At 39.5% G+C, this 27,581-nt stretch overlaps 1 protein-coding gene across 4 annotated transcripts in view; it reads right to left on the bottom strand.

The window, feature by feature from the left end:
* AFAP1 (actin filament associated protein 1) overlaps window positions 1-27,581 on the bottom strand; it is a 121,063-nt gene that overhangs the window by 66,689 nt on the left and 26,793 nt on the right. For 3 of the 4 annotated variants that reach the window (XM_061369755.1, XM_061369782.1, XM_061369773.1), the window contains exon 2: window positions 404-532. In XM_061369755.1, the coding sequence (XP_061225739.1) occupies window positions 404-530 (127 nt within the window). In that variant the 5' untranslated portion in view covers window positions 531-532. Of the gene's footprint in view, window positions 1-403; window positions 533-9,215; window positions 9,234-27,581 lie in introns of those variants that run through there. The other variant, XM_061369765.1, reaches the window with a different exon arrangement.

The raw sequence follows: 27,581 nt of genomic DNA, 5'->3' as shown, positions 1-27,581 counted from the left end.
CTTTTGATGGATTTGGGTCATTTGACAGAGATGCAGCATGTGGTGCCACACATGTACAGAACTGTACTGTGGGCAGCACTCCCTGATACAGTATAAGTTTTCCATCAAAACTCATAAATAGCACTGTTGCCACAAATAAAATGAAGTAACCGCTCTCAGCAGAAGTGAACCATGTAGCACATAATTTTGTGGCTGGATTCACCCGTGTGCACCCAAGATACTTCCAGTATGCCTTGTGCTATATTTTACTGCTGAGCAGGAAGGAAAAGGCTCAGGAAAGTTACACTTTGGTTTCACCCCGTCTTTCTGTCTTGCTTCGATTTGTGGTTTGTCTTTAGCCCTTAAACCCATTTCACTTATTCTGTGCATTCTGCAAGCAAGAACACCCTCCCTTGACACTGACCTTTTGATGACTGTATCCTCAGGAGAATGTTCGTTATTACTGCCTTCTTCTCCCTGACAGTAGAAGTTAGATATTCATGGTCCAGAAGTTCAAGAAACAGGCGCAGCTCGACTATTAACTCTTCCATGGCTGAAAGACAAAGAAAGATAATTACTTTTTCTCAAAAGCCCCATTAGAAAAAAAATAGCAGAATTAATTCTCATTTATTTGCATTCATAGTGATTTTCTAGTATTTCTTTAAAAATGTACAGTTCTCCCTGCTGGAAATGGGCTATTCATTAGTAAACCCAAGAGAATAGCCCATTAGTGAGCAGTACTGGCATTAGTAGTAGTTGCCTCAAAATTGGTGCAGAAAAGACAGTTCTTTTCACATAACACATCATCAAGCCAGCACTAGACAAGAGTGCAGGAGTAGTGGCTATTTGCTTTTTTATCAGTGCCACTTGGGTTCCTCTCTCGTTAACAAATAATTTGTAACTGCAGAACGGGTTTGGTAAAGCTTCTAGACACACAGATATTTTCATAAATCTTCAGGGAAAGTCTCTCTTTGCCTCATCTTACTGTTCTCTTTGCTGTGGTAAAAAAGTGCAGGTATTCCTTCTTTACAGTGATTTGTCTTTCTTATAATTTCCAAAGACAAGCTCCCAACCCACTGCATAACTTCTTACTACTCCCCAGATTCCTGATGATGCACTTCATATTTCATCCTGTTATTGCAGACCTTGAGGATTTCCAAGTCATTCCTAGAAAAAAAATTACATTCCTTCTCTGTATTCCAAATGTTTTTTTCAAAGTTTAATCTACAAACTTGATTGATACAAAGCAAATTTCTACTCTTTTTCCTTTCCAATTAGGCAAATTCTTGCAGTGTTTTAATAACTGCAGTAGCTCAGGCCATAGTTATAAACACATTTGTTACAGCATCATACGATACCTATCATAGAATCATAGAATAGTTAGGGTTGGAAGGGACCTTAAGATCATCAAGTTCCAACCCCCCTACCAATCTAAACTTCCCCTGTTTAAGTTTGAACCCGTTACCCCTTGTCCCATCACTACAGTCCCTAATGAAGAGTCCATCCCCAGCACCCCTATATGCCCCCTTCAGATACTGGAAGGCTGCTATGAGGTCTCCATGCAGGCTTCTCTTCTCCAGGCTGAACAGTCCCAATGCAGCAAGTTTATGACAAGCCCATGGTATTGAACCTCATTTTCATGCTTCTGTTTTCTCATTACCCTTGCAGCCCAGAAAGCCAACCATATCCTGGGCTGCATCAAAAGAAGGGTGACCAGCAGGTTGAAGGAGGTGATCCTGCCCCTCTACTCGGCTCTCGTGAGACCTCACTTGGAGTGTTGTGTGCAGTTCTGGTGGCCTCAACATAAAAAGGACATGGAACTGTTGGAACAAGTCCAGAGGAGGGCCACGAGAATGATCAGGGGACTGGAGCACCTCCTGTATGAAGACAGGCTGAGAAAGTTGGGGCTGTTCAGCCTGGAGAAGAGAAGGCTGCGTGGAGACCTCATAGCAGCCTTCCAGTCTCTGAAGGGGGCCTGTAGGGATGCTGGGGAGGGACTCTTCATTAGGGACTGTAGTGATAGGACAAGGGGTAACGGGTTCAAACTTAAACAGGGGAAGTTTAGATTGGATATAAGGAGGAAATTCTTTCCTGTTAGGGTGGTGAGGCACTGGAATGGGTTGCCCAGGGAAGCTGCGAATGCTCCATCCCTGGTGGTGTTCAAGGCCAGGTTGGACAGAGCCTTGGGTGATATGGTTTAGTGTGAGGTGTCCCTGCCCATGGCAGGGGGGTTGGAACTAGATGATCTTAAGGTCCTTTCCAACCCTAACTGTTCTATGATTCTATGATTATTCTGAGATTCATTGGTCCCTTTGCTTAAGTGGGCTTGTTAGTTTTCATCTTGGACAGAACAGTTCACATTTCCATACTTTCTGTACCTGATGACACTATCCTCATAAAAAGATAAGGAGAAACATCCATTTAATTTCAAAGCCACACCTAGGATCAGTATTAGCCCTATCCTCATTCAAAATGCCTCTAGTTAATTTTTTCTCTACTTAATCATATTTGTTTTGATAGTCTTTTCAAGGCCTAGCAGGGTGACCGCTGCTAAGCCTCTTCAGACCTCAACAAAATACATTCTTTGCTGCTTACTCCCTTACCAGCTCCTCCCTACTCCTAAAACATTTTCTGATACAGTTGTTTACCCAAGTGAACCTGGAATTCTTCCTTTTGTTCCCAAAAACTTGTTTGATGTTTAAACAACCCTTGGTCAAGATGTATTTGTTTTATGCTATACTTGAAGACAGCACCATGCAAGGAAACCTGCAGATGTCAGCTACAGGCCCCTTTCTTGTCTCCAGAGGATGAAGATTTTCCCATTTATTTGTGGACTGTACCTGCAAGTACACTCAGGCTGCTCTCAGAAACCCAACATACTCCTAGCAGGGCAGAGAAGACGTGCCACCTTGCAATATCAGGGCAGGATAACATCTTAACAAAGAAACCCCTGAAGAAGTACATTTGGGCTTTCTGAAAGACACCATTAATTTTTAAGTATATATCCATCCTGCCTAAGATTTTTCTTGGTCAATATGTTATTCTATTCAACTGAGCAGTACTGCTGCCATTATCTAAACTGACCACAGTTTCAAGAAGTATGTTTCTTAAAGATTTTTAAAATACATAAGCAGAAAGAGGGTATCCAAAATGACAACAAAACTGTCAACATCACTTCATAATGTAGCTCATGAAACACAACCCACGGCTAAAGGTAAATTGTTTTGCCATCACACTTGTAGCTGTCTAAGCTGTCTAGAAGTCTGTCAGAAAACCAGAGTATTTCACAACAATCCTATTACTTTAGCGTTGTTCACATTATGGAGCAACCACATATTTAGCTCCAGCATACAGCTTTCTGAAGCAAAAAGGTACGGGTTCAGGTTTGAGAAGTGGTGAGTGATCACAAGGCTCAAGGACATAAAAAAAAAGAAGGAGGACTTATGACCAAAAAACCCCACAATACCAATTTTTTTTTAATTAAACTCATTAGAAACTAGATGTATATTTCAGTAAGTGTATAATGATCTTTTGGTTTTAAACGTGCTTTGAATATAAGATGCATTAGTATTGCTATGAGTTTTAATTATGGAATTAATTATTATATTTATTGCAATATCTATTATAATACATGCATCTCAAAAGCTATTATTACCTAGAAAAAAAGCTATTATTACCATACAATGTAGGCAGTCATTGTGAAATCTAATCAGTATACAGTACAAGAAATATTTATTTTTCAAGTAGCTCTACAGCCATATAAATTACTGTCAGTAATTGCATGCGTTACTGCACTGAAATTCCTTTGCAATGGCATGGTTTCTGCATTCTTTAAGGCAAGGGACTGTAAGTAGGCTGAAAGTGAGCTCTCCCTCTTCCTTTTAACCAAAGTATACCCTATGCCACAATAGCTCCATCTCTTTGATGAGAACCTTCACTTCTGGGAAGGAAGAGAGAAAAAGATGAAAGCACCAGATACCATTGAGGTGCACAGTGTAATAACTTTTCAGTTATTAAAAATTATAAGATCCTTGTGCTTAGGAGTTTATAATCTAACATAAACATACAGATTGTAAAATAAGAAGTGAGAACAGCAATAGGGAGTTAGTTATAAGGTGAAGAGACAAGGAAGCAAGAGAAGAAGAGATAGGAAACCACTGCTGGAGAGACTTCTGGGAGCTGGCATCAGCCCAGATCTCTCCTGAGACTTCATCCCATAAATGTGTGGCCCTCCTCTATGTCTTTGGAGGAAATCTGCATTGCAGTCACTGGTGACCACATCCCATTGACCTACGATGACTAAGCCACCTAAGTTACTGGAACCAGTTTAACTGCCCCCAGCAGAGGATTTGAAAACAAGCCTTGGTTAGAACTTGTGATAGCAGTGAGAAAATGTTTAAAACATCTCAAAACCACTGCCTGTGTAACACATTCACTGTAACTGCATTTACATTTGGCCTGTTGTCCAGCACTGTGGTTCAAGTATCTGATGCATCATAAAGAAATACAGAGCATGAGAAGACTTGCTCTTCTTGACATTGTAAGCTTGCAAGTATATGACACAGACTTCAAACAGGCAATCGTAAATGCTAGTTTAAAACTTTAGTATGATAACAGAATAAAATTGTCAGCAGGTGTTGTAAAATACTAGTTATAGACACTGCTTCTCTTATTTTTCCACCATGATTAAACTGGGGTTGTATTTTCTTTTCTAGAGATAACAGCATCCATCACAAACATCAAAGTGTGAAGGGAGGAATTCTGAATTTAACTCTGTATATATGCAGTATCAAACATGCAAAAATGAAGACGGAAAACACTGCTCAGAGCTAGTGAGAAACATTCTTCAAGGTCAGGTTGGATGGAGCTTGAGTGACATGGTTTACTGCGAGGTGTCCCTGCTCATGGGAGGCAGGTTGGAACTAGATGATCTTGAGCTCCTTTCCAACCCAAACCATTCTATGATTCTATGATTCTTCCCATGTATCTGAAAAGCGCAGGTTGGAAGGGACCCTGAAGATAATCTCATTCAAATCCCCCTCCCACAGGCAGGGACACCTTCCACTAGACCAGGTTTCTCCAGCCTCTGTCCAACCTGGCCTTGAACACTGCCAGGGATGGAGCAGCCACAGCTTCTCTGGGCAACCTGTTCCAGTGTCTCACCACCCTCACAGTAAAGAATTTCTTCCTAATATCTAATCTAAGATTCCCCTATTCCAGTTAAAGCCATTACCGATTGTCTTTTCACTACATGTCCTTGTAAAATGTCACTCTCCTCTCTGAAAATACTGCTGTAGAGTGCATTCAAAGTATTCAAAAGAAGGAACTAAAAACTCTTTTTGCTAAGATGGTAACAACTGAACTTGTATGTACTTGGGGATAAAACAAGTTTGCCTGTTGTCAATCTTTGGCTTACTTTCTGAATTAAAGAATCTTCTTTTCTCCTTCTTAGAACTGTAATGATGTGCTCATGAAAAGTAATGGATCTGAATAATTGAAAATCCACATAATGCATATTTTCAGTAAGCAATCATTACATCTGAAATGGAGACTAAAAATGAGAGGGTGATGCAAGTCCCAAAGAAAAACATACTCCTCCAGTGAGAGATTACCCTTGGAAATCTGACATCACCACAAAATAAGAATAATAAGCAGAAGGCTCTCAAAAAAGGGCCAATTTATCTGACAGTTTTGGCTATATTCTCATTGCCAAAGGAATTACTTGTAAGTGGCAGGTGGTGAAAAGCAGGGTGGAACCCAGGGATGGTAATCACAACAGTAAGCAGATTTTAGCTGGACTGAGGAGCAAAATCACATTCCACATTAAATGATGAGAAGTTCATTCTATGCTCAACAGGAATTATAGGCCCCTAATGGGCTGCTGCAATTGCCATGCACAAATAAAAAAACAATGATACATCCAGAAGGGTTTCCAAGACTGGCTCTCTAGAGTTTTAGTTTTTCAAATGACAGCACATAAAAACTACATATACAAGCCAGCAACAGAATACACCAAGGTAAAAATAATCAGAGGAAGGCAATTACATCACACTATAGTTTTTGTTCCAAACCAGAACTAAAATCAGCTGGGACTGAAAGAGCATGATGATGCAATTATTCCAGATCTACATTTATGGGTACTAGCCTATAACCGTTTTTTTAGGAATATAAAGTTTTCATTTACAATTGCTTTAAAAAAACCCATAGGAGCAATGCTATATCGCACACGTGATTCCAAGGTTGCTTAAAGAAGAAAAGACAAGGATGAGCTTATTAAAAGAATGGTGAGATTGGTTTTTTTGGTCACTCACAGCAACTGCAGTATCTCTTAACCTTGCCATATGACAAATGACCCGAAAGTGTTTTCCAGTTGACTAATATATGTTGAAGAAGTTTTAAAGAAAAAGAAACAGAAATCCAGAAAGAATCACAAGAGGTATTTTTATTAATTATTGTCTTGTCCACACAATACAAACCCACACAAAGTAAATACTTTTCCATGCTTTGCCCGTCAATCATAAATGCATGTAGACAAATATGCCAGTATGCAAATCTATCATAGAAATATGAATTAAAATTGAGCTTCTAATTTTTAGATCTTCTTGATCAGCTCCTTGAACATTGCTGAATCAAATTTCAATGGGTTTGTATCCTCTGTTCTCTGTCTAGTTTGTAATTTACAGATGTTAAAAGCCAGAACAGACCACATCAATGAGATCCATCAGAAGAAATCACCTAATGTGACTTTCTGTAGAATACAGGACAGAGACTCACATCTAGCTACTCCTCTGTTAGTGGAGAGATTTGTATTTACCTAAAGCACATCTTCCAGGAAAGCAAAAAATCTATGTCAGCATTTTGAACCCTACCTTTATGGGGGACGGAGATCCCACTTAACTTCCTGTAACAAATTTGATTTGAATATTGATGCAAATCATCAAGTTATATATGAAAATCAGGTATTGAGAATAGGTGTATTTGAATTCAACTACAACCCAATACAAGCAGGCATACACACACACAAGCACTATATTTGGTAACCACTAAAAGGTTTTCAAAGTTGATGTCTCAGCCTCAACCTTGCCTTTATGGTCATTTATTTAATATAGCATTGCAATAAAATACATACCTAAGCCTATAATAGAATCTATCCTCTGAAAATGTTCACGCTGCAGTTTTATACTGCATAAAGATGTCTTCTAACTTATAAACCACATGGGCCAATTTCAATACATATATGTTCTCACCTCTTAAAAATCTAAGCCTCCATATTCTGTTAGCAATATTAGGACTTTCTTCAGAACAAACTTAAAGCTAGTGATGACTGCCTGGCTGAATGATTAAATATAGCTCTGTTTTGAAATCTGATTAAAGCCTATTAAGATCCAATGTGTAAAAACTTTTTGAAACACAAACTCTCTCACCCTGCCAAAAAAGCCTCACTGGCATTTGGGTACACAAGCAACAGTGGAGAAACCAGACATATGATTTAGTTTTGAATCAAAACCAGAGTGTGAACTGCATGTTGTACCCATTTCGATTGAAATAGTGTCACCATCCTTAGTTTTGGATGTCATAATTTGAATATTTTATTAAAAAGCTCATAACAGAACACCACTGGGGAAACCGTGTCTGTATTTCATAAAGGTATAAATATCAGAGAGACTACAAAGAATATAGAGCCTTAAGGGGACAGAAGTCTTTATGAAGAAATACACAAAATCACTTTGACTCACTTCCACTCAATCCTATGATGCAGTAACAAAAGCCCAGTAATTAATGAATAAGTTCGTTTCATGACTATGTTATCATTATCCAGGGAAAAGATTTCGCACAGAAATACATAAAATCTGGAAATAGCCACTGATAGCATATTTACCACTAGGAAAAACTTTTTCAGTATCTTACCAGGAACTAGACGAAGCCTGTATCAAAATCCTATCCACCAAGAAACAAAAGGCTTGCTGTGCTGTTTGAAGAACACAGCATGAGAAGACAAGACTTTTGACTAGAAAAGTTTTCTCTTGGTTGCACTGGCCCTTCTTTGCCCTAATAATAATAGTGTACAAGGTGTGACGAGCTCTACCTGTTAAGTATGTTAAAAACCTGCTGCAGAAAGTAGAGATTATCATCTTAGAATTATAGGAAAGAATGGTAAAATGTATGAAAAAGGAGTGAACCCTAAATAGTAGATGAAACATGGAGCAAGTAAAACACGTACAAGGATTGTCATTGGTGTTTTAACATGAAAATAATTATATTTAAGCCTCTCTAAAAATCACAATAATCATCTTTTGTTTAAAATTTGGAGCTCCCCAGGCTGTCACAAACTCTCTTTCCAGACGGCTTGGGGCAAGAGAGGCAAAACACAGCTACTATAAACTCCTCCTGTCTCATGCATATTTATGATCAACCTCAATGAGTGTCAAGGGATCATTTCAGCCACAGCCCACATGTATTCCTCTTTTTCTTTTTTCCCTCTGCTTCAGTTTTCAAGGAATTGGCTTCTACAAAACCAGCTTTCTAAAAAAACCACCAGAGCTCCAAATGCTGCTGTTGCAATACTTGGGTGATAAAACAAGAGGTGAGAAAGCATTAAGGAATGTTTGGACAAGAAACAAGCTGCCAAAAATCCTGCTCAATCAACTACAGACATACAATGAGCGACAGCAGTGCAGGAGTGTAATCCATTAGCATAAGGTGGATGGATAAAGAGTTTATTTTCTAAAGGCCAGAGGAGTTCCTAAGCAGTGCCACAGCCTTTGGAGAGGAATGCCTCCCGTTACCCAAGTTCGCAAGCTCATAACAGAAAAAATGGAATAAAGAAAAAGAGAAAAGAAAGAAAAAGGAAACAAGAAAGAAAAAAAAAAGACATGAAAAAAGATAAAAAGGAAAAGATAAGGAAAAAATAAAACAAAAAAAAACTAAGAGAAAAAAGATAAAAGCAAAAAGAAAAAAAAAGAACAAAAAAGATCTAAGAAAATAGAATTAAAGAAACAAAAGAACAAAGAAGAAAATGCAAAGAGAAAAAAATAGTGCTACAGCATTTCTTTTTATTTAAGTACTAGTTATCTACACTGAACTCATGTTAGCCAAAGAAAAAAAACCCAAAAATCCACAATATGATAACTAACTACAGCAACTTATAGTGGACTTTTTCAAGGTGCTTAAGGCTTTCTCTAAAAATATATTTTCCACATGAGGTTTCTTTTATTCCCCAAATAAATGCAACATACCTTGTAAAGCAAACGAACATGGATTTCACTCCAACTGCATGCCCTGCAAGCGTCTCACCCTCCTGCCTCTGTCCTCACTGTGGGCATTAAGGTTGGGTTTTCTTTTCAGGCTCCCATTACCCTACTAGGGCAGAAAATGGAAATTTCTTGCATTTAGCCATCTCCAAATGTATCAACTGACATCATCTCATCAGGACAAGACATTCCAGGTCTTGCTTGCTGGCTCCTGCATTAGCTCAACTCCTCCAGTACTCCAAACCACAAAAGATAAGCAGCCACTACAGAACTAATAAATGGGCTCTGATTCCACAAAAGAAAAGTAGCTCCCTCATGATGCAAAAAGGAGACAGAAAACCTCTGGTAGGAGGTGAAAGTCTGCCCCAGGCTCTAAGTCCCAGGAGGAGATGAGGCTCAGTGAAGTCTGAGAAACACAGAAGGAGATAACCTGTGGTTGTGAAAAGAAAGCAAAGTGTTGCACTACGCCTTGTGAGTTCTCTGCTCGGGTCCTCAGCTGCACACAGATCCCTTTTTAGGATTTCTGTCAAAGTTATAAATAATTACATATCCAGAAATGCAAGGCAGTAAATTAATGAAGTTAAGGGAATGGAGAAACAGAATAGCAAAACAATGACAAAGAAATACAAATATGGCAATGATAGGAACTGCACAATATAATTTGTTGTGTATTCAGCAATACAATTTTTATTATACATGCCAAACACCAAGCTTAAAAATTGTTCAAGGAGTCTTGAGTCTGATCATGGCAGCCATACGTGCAGTACAATCCAAGAACAGACTGCACTCTGTGAATCTGGTGCTCTAGGCTTCCAGTTTGCAGCTAATTTAAAGCCAGATTCAGAAGTTCTCACATTTTTATGTGATGATGGAAAAAAAAGGGGTGTGGGTTTTTTTTTGTATCCTACAACACTTTTATGCCACAGTTCTCACTTCTGGGTCCCCTTGGAGTACTGTGTACAGTTCTGGTGTACTCAACATAAGAAGGGCATGGAACAGCTGGAGCAAGTCCAGAGGAGGGCCACAAAGATGATCAGGGGGCTCAAGCACTTCCCGTATGAAGACAGGCTGAGAAAGCTGGGGCTAAGAAAATTCAGGAGAAAATTATCCAGGAGAAAATTCAGCCTGGAGAAAAGAAGGCTACATGGAGACCTCATAGCAGCCTTCCAGTATCTGAAGGTGGCCTATAAGGATGCCAGAGGGACTGTAGTGATAGGACAAGAGGGAATGGGATCAAACTGAAACAAGGGAATCTTAGATTAGATATAAGGAAGAAGTTCTTTACTGTGAGGTTGGTGAGGCACTGGAATAGGTTGCCCAAAGAAGAGGTAAATGCTCCATCCCTGGCAGTGTTCAAGGCCAGGTTGGATGGAGCCTTGAACAGCCTGGTCTGTTAGAAGTTGAACCTGCCCATGGCAGGGAAGTTGGAACCAGATGATCTTACGGTCCCTTCCAACCCAAACCATTACATGATTCTATGATTCTGTTATGCAATGAGTAACTTCTACCATATATTGCTTATTCTCTGATGTTCTTCACAAGGGGAGAAGCATGTTCTGATTTTTATGACTGGCTTTTTAAAATTTCTTTAAATAGACGTATAGATTGATACAGATTAATGATAAGAAAGTAAGACCAAAGAAAAATACTTTACGCCAACAGAGAGCAGAATGGTGAAATCTCTGTTCATGTGGAAAATAGACAATTTCCCACCTTACCAAGAAACTTCCGTCTGCTTTGGTGTCACCCATTATTCTTATTTTGGGAATTTAATTATGTGAGATGTAGATTGTATTAAAAAAATAGACCTTAATGTAGCTTTGAAAGTAAAGCCGCACAGGTAAAGAAACATAAAAATCAAAATCTTATTAAAGAAAAAATAATTCTGTAGATTCAGCATGCACACACACAACATCCATCACTTTGCAGAGCTTCTTTGGTGCACCGTCTACTTGGACCAGTCTCTGACACACAAGATCTATAAATGTAACCATGAAATATATTCTCTATTGAAAACATGAATATATTCAGTTCAACAATGGATTCAGCTAGTTGTGATACTGTAGGAATGTTGAAATTCTAAAACGGGGAATTTCAATTCCCTTTGCCCCTTTCAATGGGCAATTTTAATTCCCTTGAATGGGAATAGATCATTTCAATTCCCTTTGGGTTCTCAAGTTAGCTCTCTCAACTACATCCATGTCTCTCTATTTTCTCCTCTTTGTGGCCCTCCTTCATGATTTTTACGTAGACAGGAAAATTAGATAAACTTTCAATTTTTTAGTTTCTGACAAAAGAAAAAAGCCAAGCTCAGCCACCCAGAGACACATTCGTTTCAGCTCCTCACTCAGACCACCTCTACAGCATGCAAAACAAGACTGACCATAGGTTCCCTATGTAACCCTACTGTGCCAAACTGGCCACTGTGAGTGCTGAGAGCTTGAATTAGGTCCAGATGCCTCTGGGCTTGGACAGAGACTGCTCCAAAGGAGGGCCACAGCAAACACACTAACTGGAGGTAAGGGATCAGGCCAGGAGAGGAATTCACACTTGCTAATGCAGCTCCACAGAGCAGCCTTCAAAGCCCCATTTTGGTCTCCATAAATGTGTTTACAATGTGAAGGTTATACTTTCTCTCTAAAATCAGATCGACTTAGCAAGTACCTTTTAGAAATCTATGAAAATTTAAGTCCCAGACACTAAGTTTTATTTCCTTAAAATGGGAAAATTAGACATCAAAAAAGTAATTCTTTACATATTAGAAGAGGTGCTAAAGAATACTCTAGTAACTAGCCGGTTCCATAAGTCAACAGAAATTTTGCCAGTTGAGCTAAAGACTGTGCTGGAATTCGAAATGCTATTTTGTCACAAAATCTCATACCGCTGCCTTTAAAAATATGAAGAAACTTCTCCATCTAAGGTTCATTGCCTTCATAAAACATGGGCAGTATTATCACGATGGGGCCTAAATGAAGCATGCTATAGAGGAAGGATCACAAATGCTCTGTAACAATTTTCATGAACAGATTTAGACTGCACAGATCTGGTGTAAGAAGTCACCATGTCACCCGGTGACCCATATGAAATACACTGATTGCAAAGCAAAGTATTTTCAATTACCAGAGTACTGATGTATGGTGAGTTTTGTCTCCAGCAGTGATCAGGCAGAAAACAAGGTATTAAACCATTACCTTTCAAAAGACTTAAGCATTACATGGTACAAAACAGAAACCATCTACTCCTCCTATAATCATCAGTAAGTGATACGTCATTGTAACTACTGACTGTATAGTATGTCATAAAATAGACAGAATCACGGAGATCACTGAAGTTATTTCTTTATGGTAACCTTCAAAATGCATAGTCAGATCCTGGCAACATTAAATACTGGGTATTGTACAAGCTTTCAAAGAAAACTCCAACTTTCATACTATCAACAGTTACTCTGAAGACTTATGGTGAGCTGGACCTGCAGAAAGATGAAGTGCAAGGCTGGACACTGAACTGGACTACAGCACTCTTCATTCTGTGTGCAGGGATGTTTCTTTATAGTACAGAATTCTAGCAGAAACTTTTGCCTGAAAAAATGTAGATTCTGACAAATTTATTTAAGTATTGTTTGTGGGTTTGTTTGGGGTTTTTGAATATACAATCTTCCTGAATACAGAAATTTGACTTAAAATTGAGTTTCCCTCATCAAACAAAATAAACATTAATCTATATTCATATTCTAAGGATATAGAGTAAAATAAACAAATAAGCAAATTCCCCTCACAAAAAAAAAAAAAAGAAAACAGGAGACAAAAAACCCACCCTTATTAAAATCTGTGGGTCCTTATATGGTGTAGTTCTCATGGTTTCAGTGATGCTCAACTAATTCATTGCAACCTAGGGTTTACAGCTAATACTTGTGTGTTACGGAGATTTCATTTTAATTATGGATGTACTTTGAATTTGCCATGAGACTGGAAAACATATGTTTAACAAACAGTAATAAACTGCTGCCAACACCTTTTCCTCAGCTGCTCCAGCCACCTTTGTCTTCTATCTGATCAACCTCACACCTCTTCGGAATACAGACTGTGCTAGACAGGCTTACCTATAAGATCTCTGGGAAAAATCACCTCAGTGGTTCTCCCTCCCCACTTTCTGCTTTCTGCACATTATCCAGTTTTTCTACATCTGGTTATGCTGCCCCATATGTTTGGAACAGCCTCCCTTCTCCCTGCCAAGCAACTTCCCTCTCTCCCATGAAATCCCTCTTTCTTTCAGCAGTCCCTTCAACAATAATCCTCACATTCCCCCTCGCCTCACAGTTGTGCCGTGTCTCGTCATGCAGCTGGTTTTTTTATCTACCTTTAGGCTGGACCTTGCAAACATTTTCCCATGGTAAAAAAGAAAGTCCCAATCCTGATCGGTTTCACAACAGGATGAGTCCAGATTAAAAAAATAGCCCGTGTTTTAGTTATTAACATCTAAAAGGCAGTAATTTCACTCTTGTGCAACAGGAGCAAAGGAGACAAACAGTCGGACATCTATTCCTCCTGCCTGCCACAGGAGGATGCAGCACTGAGGACAGCAGAACAGGGCAGCTGCTGAGACGTACCCTGCCACTAGCACAGGCAACTGCCTGGCTGGCTGCGCTTGCTCCATGCTTCCGTTTCCCAGCTGGCCCTTTCCAACAGGGAGGTGATATTTACAATCATCATCATCAATATCTCATCATCATCATCATAGTTATTCCATACAAGAGTATTTCAAAGGATGTATTTCCAAAATGCTACCATTGCCAGCAGTTCTCACCCTGAGTCTGCATGCATTTTTGAGGTCAATGAGATAATTTACCATTTGTAAAGTGCGCTGCCACAGAACTAAGAAGCACAAGCAACCTAAGCTTGCATCTAAAAACTTCAGATCTGGCTAGGGGAGAGAATAAAATTCTCTTTATACATATCCTCAGGGTATTCTCCCCATGATTGCCCACTTGTATCAGCTGATGGGTACCATAAAAATGGCCCCTTGAACCCAGAACAAAACAAAAAATTCAAATGACACCTCTGAGCATACTTCAGCAATATCACTTGGACAAGGGAGCCACATTTTATATCTAGGAGGATCACAGTGACTCTGTTTGTCCTCACCAGACTTCTGTCATAGCTGAGGGAATATCTTGGTCAACATGAGCTTCACCAAGGGTTGGCTGTGCCATAGATCTTTTGCCTTGTATTGCTGGGCAAGGTCCTGAATGGCTGCTTTAACAATATTTGCCAAAAGGTGCTTCCCAGTTCTTCCTTTACTCCTGAGTAACAAAGAAGATGCACTGCCAAGTCTTCTCCAACTCAGGCAAAAACTGAGCACCCTGCCCCCCCCCCCAAAAAAAAAACACACAAAAAAACCCCAAAACCCCCAAGGATTTTGGTTTATAGCAAGTTTGCATATTTCCCTGGGTTTATTTGCTCTGTTTTTCACAGACTTATAACCTAACTAGGAAACCACAGACTGCTGCATCTGTTGGTCTCAGTTATTGTCAAAAATGTGCTGACTCTATATAAAAGTTATATCATTGCATCATAGCACAAAGAGCCCGTGTCACTCCCGCAGCCGTGCGCAGAGAAGCTCTGTGCAGCATCCCTCTGCAGCCAGGCTGGGAAAGGACCAGCTGGTGCGACCAAGCAGCAATTGGGCAGTGATGGGGCCCACCAGCTCAGCCCAGCATTGGCCACAGTTATTACACAAAGGTAAAAGCTAATGGATGGCAAACATTTGCATCTTTGCCTTGTCTCACCATCTGCTTCTGCTGCTGCTCACTTGAAAATTAATACGATGGTTGCTTGAATCAGAAGCTAATGCTACAGCTGTCCTGCTTAGCATTACAGATGATTAGACTACACTTGCAACTCTCTTTGCAAATCAAATGGAGCGACAGTGGTCTGTAATTTGACAGGATCTGTCCTTCATCAAGAGAGACCAAAATACTTCATTTGCAATGGTAGATCCTGAAAATAAATTGGACTGAATCTTCCTCCTCCTCCTAGCCTGTGTTCCCTTATTTTCCCTTATTTTTCTTCCCCCATACACTTTCATCAGACCTAAAAAGTAAATCAATAAAGTGCAAATCTCTTTCAAAGAGCATTAAAAGCTCCTTCACAAGCAAATGCATGGAAAACTCAGGACTGGTCTTGCTTGTATAAATTACATCTCCTAGCCCTGTTTCTAGGGGCTGTTCGCCAATCACGGACATTAAGGAAACTATAATTGCATTTTATCTTCTCAGTCATTTATTCCTAATAGTTTCCTATTTGCATCTGATTTGCACTGTGTGAAGAAAAGCAGAAATGTGAGAAGAATCAAGTATGCACTGCCATAAAATCCTTGAGGTTAGCATAAGCATACAAATCCTTGTTCTGTGGCCTTTAATCCAGAGAAAGTCTCAAAGAGGTATTCCCTGTGTATAAATTGCAACATACTGGTTTTAGAGAAGGACTAATTTCACAGGCTTCAGGGGAAAAACTGAGATAGATAGAAATCTGTTCTCTTGTTTCCCATGTAAGACATGCTGGAAACTGCTTGTAGGAACATTATCAAATTGAATATTTTTAAAAGCCTCTTGGTAAAAATTATTTTACCCTACATGCACTTTTCATCATTCAAGTTAGAAATTATTTACAGTAAGAAAGCAAGCAGGGAAATCTACTTTGATAGGTTTTATGGGAATTCTAGAGAAATGTATGCATCTAAGAAATACTCCCTCCTATTCAAAGCAGTTTGAAAATGCAGTGAAGAAACTTCTAAGAAGACAGTCTGTAACCATTCTTTTCATTAACTATAGTTTGAGAACTGTGGTTATAGCAAAGAAGCTGCTAAAACTGAAAATAATGTAAGAATGGGTAAAATGCTCCATCATGTCCTAGTCCTTTCCAGTATTGTCCCCCCATCTGCAAAGGGTCACGACACATACGCACATCAGCAAGATGACCTCCTTCACCTCCTAGCAGCAAGAAAATGACAGACGATTGGCAAAAGGCAGAAAGTGCCAGTGGAAAAATGAAAACTATTTAAATAAGCCTTTGTTTTGGAGCATTTGAGAACGGCAGAAAGGTGCTTCATAAAGGCCAGGCTGTCCTGTGAATAGGAAGGAGCATGAGAAGGAAAACAACAGAGGGATGGGTCATTTGGCATCCATGAACCTTAACAGTATTACTTGAAGAAAACAAAATGGTTTATCTCACTTAAATAGTTTTTATAGGAAAGATTCAAACATGCACTTCTGGTAGAGTTTTCTTCTATGCTGCTTTAATCTGTCTTCCCAGGATTACACCTTTTTGCCCCAATTTTTCTTAGAAAACATATAAAGAAAGGCAAAATCAGCCTATGCATTCTTTTAATTCCAGATGGCAAAACTGATAGTCAAGTCAGGAAATTAATTATGATGAAGAAATGGATTCTAATAAAAATCTTTGTAATTTTTCAAAAGACTGAAGCAGGAAAGCAAATATCAGCATGTGCCTTTTAGAAAGTAATTTACATTCTCAAAGCACTGTAGACTATTTCATTTTTCTATCACCCTTTTGGCTTACGAAGTAGCACAGATAGGAAACTGAGGCAGGTTTAGTACCACAAAGACCTTCATGAGGCATAACTCAGTGCTGCCACCAAAAGGAGCAGCCGTGCATACTTTTCCCAAACCCAGGCTGTCATTCCTGCCTCTTCTCTGGAATGGCACATCTGCTTGTGCAGCCACAGGATGGACTGGAGCCAGGGACTGATACAGGTTTTAGGTGCAATACCTAGTTATGCTAGAGTAACTTTGTTGTACAACACCACCACAGATCTACTTATACCTGAACTAATGCTCCATGGAGCTTCATGGGGCTGTGGTCCCTAACTCAGACTGTTTATCCTAGGATCAGGCAATAGTGGGAGATAGCAATATGGAAGAACCAGGAAGTCCTCTGTGTCCTATTTTCTAACAAGGAGAGATAGGACATACCGAGGGCTGGTGTCCCATTCACACTGCACACTGGAGTTCTATTCACACCCTAAAGCAGGAATGCCTGCCCCTCCTGGGGACACTGGCAGAAGATGGGGAAAATTTCACATTCTGCACTTCTCTAAATCCACAAATTTGGTGACAACATCATTTTAGTCTTATAACATCAAATTCACCCTATAGACCAAATATATCCATGTTGAATGTGTAACACAGAACATTTGGGACAAAATCTGATCCAAACAGCGTTTCTCTTAACAATTCCCATTAATGGCAAAGTTCTCCCAATGCTAGTGGCTGCTGAGCTAGTCTAACCCTTAGCACATCTGAAAATCCAAATCAAGCTGTAGCTTTTTCAAGATAATGTGACTCATTTTATCCTTTTTTGCCAGTGTTGTCTATTTTTGTCTTTGGCTTTTGTAATTAAAATGTGGATCTATATCATGTGACCTGGAAGCAGTGAAAAGTCCTTAAGGACTTCTTAAGGAAGAATTAGGTTTCCCTTACACATTTAAAAAGTCCAAAACCTGATACAGTAAATTATTAAGATATTTGTATTAGAGAAATAGGAAAAAAAATGGTTCAAAGCATACAGAATTTCCTATTACACTAGTAATAACTTTAGCAATATTTAAGTTTATTAATAAATTTACACCACTTTGCATGTTTCCCTGATGTTGCAGGGCTATCGTAGGGCCACTGCCCTGTGAATGTGGCAGAATGGAGCTGACTCTACCCATGCTGCAGCATGGCTTGACCAGATGTGAAAAATGCTAATAAATAATAGTAATGATGATGATGATGGCAGAACCATGTAAGCATTCACGGTTTCCAGCCTCTCCTCGATGTGTACCGCCAAAGCGCCTCAAATGGCTGGCGAGAAGTCAGAGGCTGACAGCCATCCTGGCAGTGCTCTCGGCCCCCGGGGCCCCTCACCTAATTACCCTGACATGGAGCAGAAGGATGTTGTGCAGCTGCCAAACCAGGAGGTGCAGGCTCAGAGGGACCCCCAGTTTCAGCATAAGATGCTCCCCACTGAACACAAGGAGTGTGGCCTGGGAGGACAATCAGGGGCCATGCTGGGCCCCCAGAGCTACATTCCTGACTTGCACTAGCCTGCAGGCAAATGGCTTACCTAGGTCCAGGAGCAGTGAGGAAGAGGATTGGATTTCCAGCCAAACCAGAGATTATTTGCAGCATGGATTAATTAAAACTACTTGGATTTCACTTTTTACTCTCCCATGCTGAGAAAGAAATGCGTCAGAATAAAAAAGCTCAACAAGGCAAATGCATCTCATCCACCAATGTCAACAACAGATTGCTGCATGCGCTAGGGTGCAGCCTAGCCGTATGCGGCTAGTGCAATTCTGACACAATGACACTGACAAAAACTACTTCACAGGCTACAGTGAAACTGCATCCCACTACATCAGCTTGGCCTGCAAGTCTGGAACTAGAAGAACATGGAGAAATAAAAGAAGAGGTGAAAATCTTAATCATATTCAAGTAAACCACACGTGTAAGTCTGAAATGTTCATTATGAAATTCCAAGCAATGGTCTCAGTTCTGTGGCACAGAGAGACTATATTTTGAAATAATGAAAGAGCAAGGGTGGAAAGGGGGCTTGGAATAAGAGACAGCAGGTGTGATTATTATTTGGAAAATTCTTATACACTTTATCCTTCAGAGCACTGCATGAATATTCATTAAGCTTCCCAGTTTAGGAGGTTTCAGATTGGGGTGATGTTATCTTCCCTTTATGGAAGACAAAGAAAGGCATACAAGCTCGGCTTCAGACACCTATGTCAAACTTGACTGTAGCATCACCATAGCCTCATCAAGTCTTCTAACAGTTACCTTTCTTTAAGGTAAAAAGAGCATTAACTGACTGTAGAGAAAAGCAATTGCTTAAGACTACTATAAAAATAAATGAGAAAGCCAGAGATGAATTCAGAGCTCTAAAAATTCCATCCAGTACCCTAGTCCTTTGGGAACACTACTTAAGTGTAGCAAGTCATGAGCTAGTAATATCATTGTTTGAAGCTCTGGTAGCAGTTTCCCATGGCATGCTCTGTGAGGGCACAGTTCAATGATCCATGAAGCTGATCAATGGAGCAGTGCTGTCAGCAAAGCTTCAAATTAAAAGCCGAAAGAAAAGGGTTCACTGAGCTCTTGACACAAATTTTAGGTTCAGCAACAGCTGAAACCCCCTCAAAACCCCTGCTCTTACCTCCTGGTGACATTTTTCAGGAAATAGCCTAAGTTTGGAAAATAACATTTTGTCAGGGAATGTCTTGTAAGCCCCATATACTCTGATTTGCAGTTGAGGACTACGATAGCAAACACCTCCCTGAGTCTGAGATTGATACCTATGTAATATGCTGTGCCCCAATACCTTTGCTTCACAAAAAAGCAGACTAAGGAAGATACTAGAAGACTCTGTAGACCTGCTCCTGGTTCTTCATGGACTCATGAAATGCACTGAAGCGATATCTCCTCTCTGTCCTCTGGGTTCCCCATCAATGGAGATAAAGGTAGTAATTTTAAACCCTGTTATTTTGAGCTAAAGATAGATAGATTAGATAGATAGATAGATAGATAGATTAGATAGATAATCATTACACCATGTTTTTTAAAACACACATATGAAAGCAACATAAGAATTCTTGCGTATGCCATCTAACAACTCAATGGTTTTTCAACCATGCAAATCTGAAAGCACGACAAGAAGAAAAAGTGCTGCAAATGTAGTTAACCAGTGTATGACCCAAAGGTCTGCCAGCAAGCAACCAAACATATCTGCCTTATTTGTCCAGTAATTTCTAACTTTCCCTGCATTAAAATAGAAAAAAAATTGCTATTTATTCTCATTTCCAGTATGTTCCTTTGAATAAAGGTCACAGGAAGGCTCATTGGTACCCTGGCAGGGTTTAATCTTCTAGGTGGTCTAAATAACGGTGAACTTTCTGCATATGAACAAATAAATACATATCTTAAAGCCTTTACCACTTAAAAGTAAACAATATGAAGCTAAGTAACATAAGAACTTTAAAGAGAATAAAAACAAATCAAAGACTGAGGCAATACAGATGGCAGAAACCTGAAAATATAAAGTCTGGGAAAGGGAAAATTGGGTAGAAAGTTTAGGAAGGAGCTCTGAGAAGCTGTTCTCCACACCACATTTTCATACAGGGTGGCTTAACTGTGGAAAGGGTCACTGCCATCATTCACCCACCAGCTGGTGCAGAAACCAAGAAATGCCCATTCCCACCAGCTCTGCTGGGCTGTGGGGCTCCCCTATCAGTCCTTCCTGCTCTTCCACAGCATCACCCATGTGGAGGAGTGTGTCCCTCACTTCTTAGTGACACCCCAGCAGTTCCAGATGTGGTCCACAGCACCTCCCCAGGCTCCTTCTGTCACTGACGTCTTGATTCCACATTCTATCCCATGGGGTAAGAAGGAAAATTGAGTGAACACATATACTTTATGTACCACAATGAGCAACAGAACAGGGGATGTATGAACAATGGGACAGGAAACCCACTGATTTTTATAATGCTACTTGCTGCTCACAGAACCCATTCATAGATGATTAAGATGCTTAAGAGATCAGCCAGACTTGCTTCAGGGGAAAACCAAAAACATAATCCATTTCTCTGGAATCGTATGTAAGGAAAGAAAAAGTGTAAAGATAATGATGTAAACCAGGACACTGGGATTCTATTTACTCCTCTTGATAATTAAACAGTAAGAAGTTAGCAAAACTGAAAGGCAACAAACACATAAAAGGAAATTATAGGAAGTTGTCATATGAAAAGTATGAATATAAATTGTCAGCAAAGATACAAAGAATAATTTTTTTGCTAATAATTTTTGATCCCTGGGTAGAACAATAGACCAAACAAAGGTATCGATTTCTCAGGGGTTAAGATGAAACTTTCCGGAAGGGCAGGTTATGCCAAGATCACCGAGCAGATGAGGTAAGAAATCCTCTTGTGCATTTGTTAGATGAGGTGCATCCGTGCACTCAGACAAGGGCAGAGAGGAGGAAAGCATTGCATTTGCTTTGGGAGCATCTTAGTAATATTTGATTCCATCACTATTAATTGTCCTTGGTTTTGCCCCTAGACTTGGAGCATGCCCTGGCGCCAGTGAATCAGCAGAGAAGAAGACAAGGCAGGAGCTGAGTATGAGGAATAGTCTGGGTCATAGTTTATTTGTTTATTACTTTGTGTTTCACTTACTTCTATGAAATCCTTTTCTAGTTTGCACGCTTTCCAATGGCATCGCCTCTTTGTGTTTTCTTACAGATTCTGCATCTCTTAATGAGCCTCTTTGCTGCCTTCTGGCTTTGAACAGCCTGCAGCCTTATCTGTCTTGGAAATATTTATTCTCTTCGCAAAACCTTATTTATTGTTGGACACTGGTAGTGAGATTAGTCTCTCCAGAACACAACTGTGGATACAGTCCAAACCCCCGTAGAGTTTACAATCCAAACATTCACTCAGCAGAAAATCCTCGTTAGCTCTGTTTCATCCCTGTCTCCTACCCCCTATTTATTTTGGCATTGTAAAAGAATATATACTGTGTTCTTGAAAACAGAAGTCTCCTCTATAGTAGGATTTAGGTACATGAAAGCAGGTAAAGCGCAATTTTGGTGAGTATTTTTATTTTCACAAAAAAGGAGATGCTGAACTGCATGCGACAGCCACCAGCTTCACCTCCAGAGCAAGAGGGATGGAAGAAGCCCCATACCAGAAATACAAAGTTTCCCAGTTTGTAACATGACAGTCTTGTACTGAGCAGTTGTGAGGCCCTCCAATGAAAGGCAGCTGTATATAGGCACATACATATTAGACCATTGCCAAGGATCTTCAGGAGCTTGAGAATCATGTGAATTCAGCCCCCTATTCCACTCCGATGGAGGTATGTCTTGGTGTTCTAGAAGGAGGTTGTGAAGGGTTACATGACCATTTTCTCAGCAGGAATCACATGCTGTGATGAGGAGCAAGTGATCTGCACATCCTCAACCATCCTTCTCTTTTCTCCTCAAAAGCATGAGAAGCTGCCACACCAAGAGGAGTGATTTGCGATATGCTAAGCATAAAAGGCAGGATCGCATGGGGTGGCAGGAGGCCCCTTGGGAGCCAAAGACCTGTTCAGAAGTCTTTTATCAGGACAAATTACAAGACCCCACCAATCTGTGGTACTGAGATAGAGTCAGAAGGTCCCCTCAGCCAGTGCTCCAGAGCCATTTGCTCATGCCTTCAAGGCACAAGAGCATTTTGTTTCACCTCAGAATACGACAGCATTAAACGTTAGAAAAAGATGCCCTGGAAACTTACCATGTAGCTTACCAGCAAATATCCACCTTTTGGCAGCCTTGTATATCTGGAAAGGTCTTTCATTTAGTTTAAAAAAAACCCCAAAAGATTAAAGAACTTTGTACTGAAGGAACATACACACATTCTTACTCACATCCAGAAGGAAGTGTGACTTTTCAGGAAAAATGAACATTCTGCTCAGGCAGTTTCCAATAAGAGCCCAGAAGAATGAGTATGCTACAAGTCAGATTCATTAGAAGTAAATTAAAATCATCTGTCATGAGAAACTTCCTTTTTCTTGTCTAAATTATTGTCCTGAAACAGAAATCAATTTCAACTGTACTTCAAAACAAAGCAAATAAAAGATTTTGAAACTTGCACTACCTCCCTCATTGTAGTATTTATAACGAACAGAAGTTATTTATTCTGGATGGTAAAAAATTAACATTCTGCTATTATTTTTGGCTGTTTTGTGCATTTTTAAACAGCAATGCATTTCATTCCTTTCAAATGCTTATTAATTTTTGGCATCACAATACCTTTAGGTAATTGTGTGTATAGAAAGATACTGTCTTTACATCACTATTTTATGTATATTTTAAAAAATGAATCTTATTGATTCACCTTGAAATTCCCCAAAAGTTCAAACTTTTCAGCACTTTTAAAAACCTGGCCCCTAATATCACTTAAGATATCATTATATATTAAGCTGTTTGGAAACCAGGGCCTCTCCACTTAATCATAAACACTACAGCTAAAGTCTGACTGAAGTAATCTGCCAAATGCTATGCAGGAGCTGGTGCCAGTTAGGAAGATAATCTAATTCTCTCTGCTCCCAGAGCTGGGCTTTATCCATGGGACAATTTTTCTTTGGGTATTTTTTTTATGCTAATTTGGGGCATTTTGCCTTTGGCTTGGAACACTTTCTAAGTAAAATAAAAACACCAATTTGGACATAGTATTAGTGCCAATACCATAACATACTACTTTGATATGGTTGAATGTGAACAAAAAAGTTAAAAATTCCCATTACATCAAAGAGACAATTACAATATAAGGTATAGTCCTAAAAAGCCTTCTCTTTCTTTCAGGCACGTGGGAAATGTTGCTATGAACAGATCTGCAGAACCTATAGCAAACTCAAAAGTTTAACTTAAATCATCTTCCTATGTAACATCTAGCTAGAAAATCAATTCCTGGTCACTCCTTCTCCAGTGTGATTGTCGGCTGCTGGGAAACGATGGGTCTGTTCTGTTCCCAGCTTTCTTGTGTGGATTTCTGGCATTTCCCTGCGGTGAGGACCAGACTGAGCAGTTACAGGGTGCCTTGGTTCAGTGCATAGGGAAAGGATTCCTTTTCCTTGACTAAGAGCCATCTCACCCTACACCAGCTTAACTGTTAGATCTGGGGCATTCATCACGGAGCCAACCAAGTCACTGGTAAAGCAATCCAGTCAGGTGCTGTAATCTTCAGGGCTGCTGACTTTAATTTTGCAATGACTCTGCAGCTACTCGATTTCCAGCTGGTTTTTGTTCTGCTTGCTGATGTCTGAAGTCAAGAATGCAATCTTTCCATAGTCAGGTTTAATCACAAACCTCACTTATACTTAAAAAGTGCATTCCTCCACTGTTTGTTCAGTGGTACTGCCCTGAATTTCATTAGATAATTTATGACAGAGGGCAGTTAAATTTTGTGCCAGAAGCAGTTCAGGTCACTCTTATTTTAAGAGGATGTTTTGTTAACGCAGAGATACAGGAAAATTAGAGGCTGTTTTCATGGAACTGATTTCTACTGTTTTATTAAATAGTTCCTGCTAGCAGTTTTATATTAGACCACTGCCTTTTGCAAACTGCAGGCCACATTCTGGCACAGGCTACATCTCTGAGACACAAAATAACTCTGCCAGGATCTGAGCCTCTCTCCTACAGACCCCATAAGCACCCTGTGCATATGTCCATAGACAAAGCCATGCCTTGAAACTACCCTTCAGGCTGCAGGGCAGTGCTTGCTTCTTTTCTAGTGCTGAAGTAGTTAAGGAAAAACAAAAGGTTCCTAAAAGTAAAAAACATAGTTTCAACTTAGAAACAGAGTTCAACCTGGGATGTTTCGGAAGAGAACTGCTGGAGTGTGAATGGCAGGTGGGGAACCTTCATCTTTACTCTCTGTTAAGGTTTACTCCTACAAAATACTAAGCAAAATATACCAGACACATGCATAATTATCTGAGTTCATGGGACTAATCAACTGTTTCAGCACGTGCTCGTTTAAGACTCAGTTACTCAGAGATTAAACCCTTCTCTTGGCTCCTTAGAGAGCTGGTACATAATCTGGCAAGACGACATCATTTCATCCAAGTGCAGCAGGACACATACTGACACTCTTTCCTGTAATCATACCCCTCCCCACCCTCTTCCCCAGGACAGCTAATGCACCAAATATATCAGCATGGTACTCACATCTCAAGCAAATCCATGACATTCACACTTCCCCCCAACTAAGGAGTGGGAAGTGCTAGAGTGCCTGAGGCAATCAGATGCTGCCTGGATCTGGAGCCAGACAAAGCTCCCCATCCTTCCCTCACTAGCCCAGGACCAAACTGCACTGGCCTACATGGACACCCCATCACTCACACTCCAGAAAAAGGGTGAAGTTGGGGAGCTGAAGCCTTTCTCCACTGTCGCAGCACTGATCCTGCTCAGTCAAGGAAGGAGTCAGCGCTTGACTATAGGTTTCCCACATCTCCTCTAGTCTTGGTGGTTGAAAACTGGTGCAAGACTCTTCCATGTGGTTCAGTCCTCCCATTGCATGCCAAAAACTATCCTCAGGCTTAATACACTTTTCCTAAATCACTGCTATTACTATATCTGTCGGTAAAATTTTCTCAGTAAATTGAATGAAAGACACATCCAGTTTGCAAATCAATTTCCCCTTTACCATCTATGGCTGCAAAAGATCCCATCCTGTTAATCTCGCTATATTTCAAAAGCCATTTAATTCCACATTTTTGCAACTACAATGGCAAATGCATGTTTGGGTTTTTTTTTTTTTCAGTTCAATCTGTTTAAGTTCATTTAATTGAATGCCAGTGATGGGCTGTGCAGTGATCTTTTTGCAGAAGACCCTGGTCATCAGAACAAACCTTTTCATGAAGAATCATAGGCCTCAGTAACATTGCCTGACAGATATAGCATATTGGCAATAGTTGTATTATTTTCATCATGTTAATACCCAAAAGACTGCAAAATGGGGTGAAAATAACAGAGGTTTTATTATACCCAAGAGGACAGTACAATACTTGAAGGATTGGATGCTCAGATTGGCTTTTCAACATATAAGCTCATCTGCCTCTCGTATTAATTTCAGTGTTAGTAGAGAGTTAATTCTATTCCATTCTGGATCAAGATTATGTTTATCTCAAGGTTTTATTCAGACACAGACACAGTAATTATAGTGAACGTTATTCTACTGCGTCTGAAATACAGCTCATTCATGAAACCTGAAGTCTTCTTTCTAAGAGCCTGGCAGGTATAGCATGATAATGGAATAGGAAATTCCAGAGGATGCTTCTCTAACAGACCTCAAACATGATACTGAGACAAAGTTTTCTAGCTAAAAAACTTTTTGCATCCTAGGAAGTTGCATTATTTTATTTATGTATTGAATTACCTCCACTAGAAATATATTTTCTGCATCAGTTGCAGAAAAAGCATTTTACTATAGATGGCTGTAAATAACTGGATGAGACTTTCAGCTCATTTCACACTAGCTAGAAACAGCCTCAGCCATGTTAATGAATTTGAGGTTGGCTGGATTTCAACTAATAACCTAAAGATGAACAATCCTACATATCCAATTACTGAGTCCTTTTGAACAGACACTACTAGACACTTATCTTTGTATCCAGAGAGAAAAAGAAAAGCATTCTCAGACAGGCTGGCAGAAACCATTGATTTGGCACTGTCTGAATTAAACACTAGATTTACTGGTTTAAAGAATAGTCTAAAAACTAGAATTGCCATCAAGTCAAACACACATAAAATTGTAATCTATTCAAAATTTTTACTATAACCTTTCAAATGACATGCCTGACTCAATTTTCAAACCTTTGAAGTGCAAGGAAAGCTTGGTGGCCAATCAAAATTATATCCAGTAAAAGCAAGTTCTAATACAGGATACCAATGGTAGCAGTTTCCAGTGATGGCTGTGTGGTCCAACTTTCCTTTCTTGCTCTTGAGCAGCTACTGAAAAAGTTCACAGACTATTGAGATTCTGATACAAGTAAGTAATTTATGAGTAAACTGCTTTAACAGAAGAAGCATTATTTGGTAAATATGAATTGTAAGAATAATAAATCTGTAGAGATTGTTTACGATGTGAGTGCTAGTTAAAATAACTCCAGACTACATGGCACCAAAAAGAGAGTAATCAAAACTAAAAATACAACAAAAACAAAGAGATGATGATCTACTATTATATATTTTAAATGGTAGGTTTTGAAGTAAATACAGCTTTCTTTAAACACAAAAGGTTAGTCTAAGACTGCTTGCTATTCTATTTTACTTAACTACTTTGCTTCAAATTTATAGATGTCTGTTGCTATTACTGAACTATTCCCTTCTTAATGCTGCAGTGAGAATGTGCTTCCTATCCTGCAAATAAACATACTGTATATAGCCACAGAATAGTACAAAACCAGTGATAAATGAAGCATTTATCATCATAACTGGCCTAAAGGAGTTAATAGTTTAAGACAGAATATGAATATGTGGCACAAACATTGATTTTCCCTAAAGTTCTGTTAATTCTAAAGACACACAGGAGAAACCACTCCTCTTTATCGCATACTTGTGTGGTCATGAACAACAAATGTACTATACGTGTGCATGTGTACTACTGTACTTTAATCTCAGTAGTACACAGGAAAGCATATTACACCTCAAAGACATCCTGTACATGTCCAACTGCCATACATATCAGACAGATACCAGATAAAAACGAAATCAAAATCTTAGGGGTTTTGTGGAGTCTCAAGGTCTA

This window comes from Neopsephotus bourkii, unplaced genomic scaffold (assembly GCF_033783945.1).
Source record: "Neopsephotus bourkii isolate Nb327-2 ecotype Australia unplaced genomic scaffold, CSIRO-AGI_Nbou_v1 NB_144, whole genome shotgun sequence".
Lineage (NCBI taxonomy): Eukaryota > Metazoa > Chordata > Aves > Psittaciformes > Psittacidae > Neopsephotus > Neopsephotus bourkii.
This window is presented reverse-complemented; position numbering and strand designations above follow the sequence as displayed.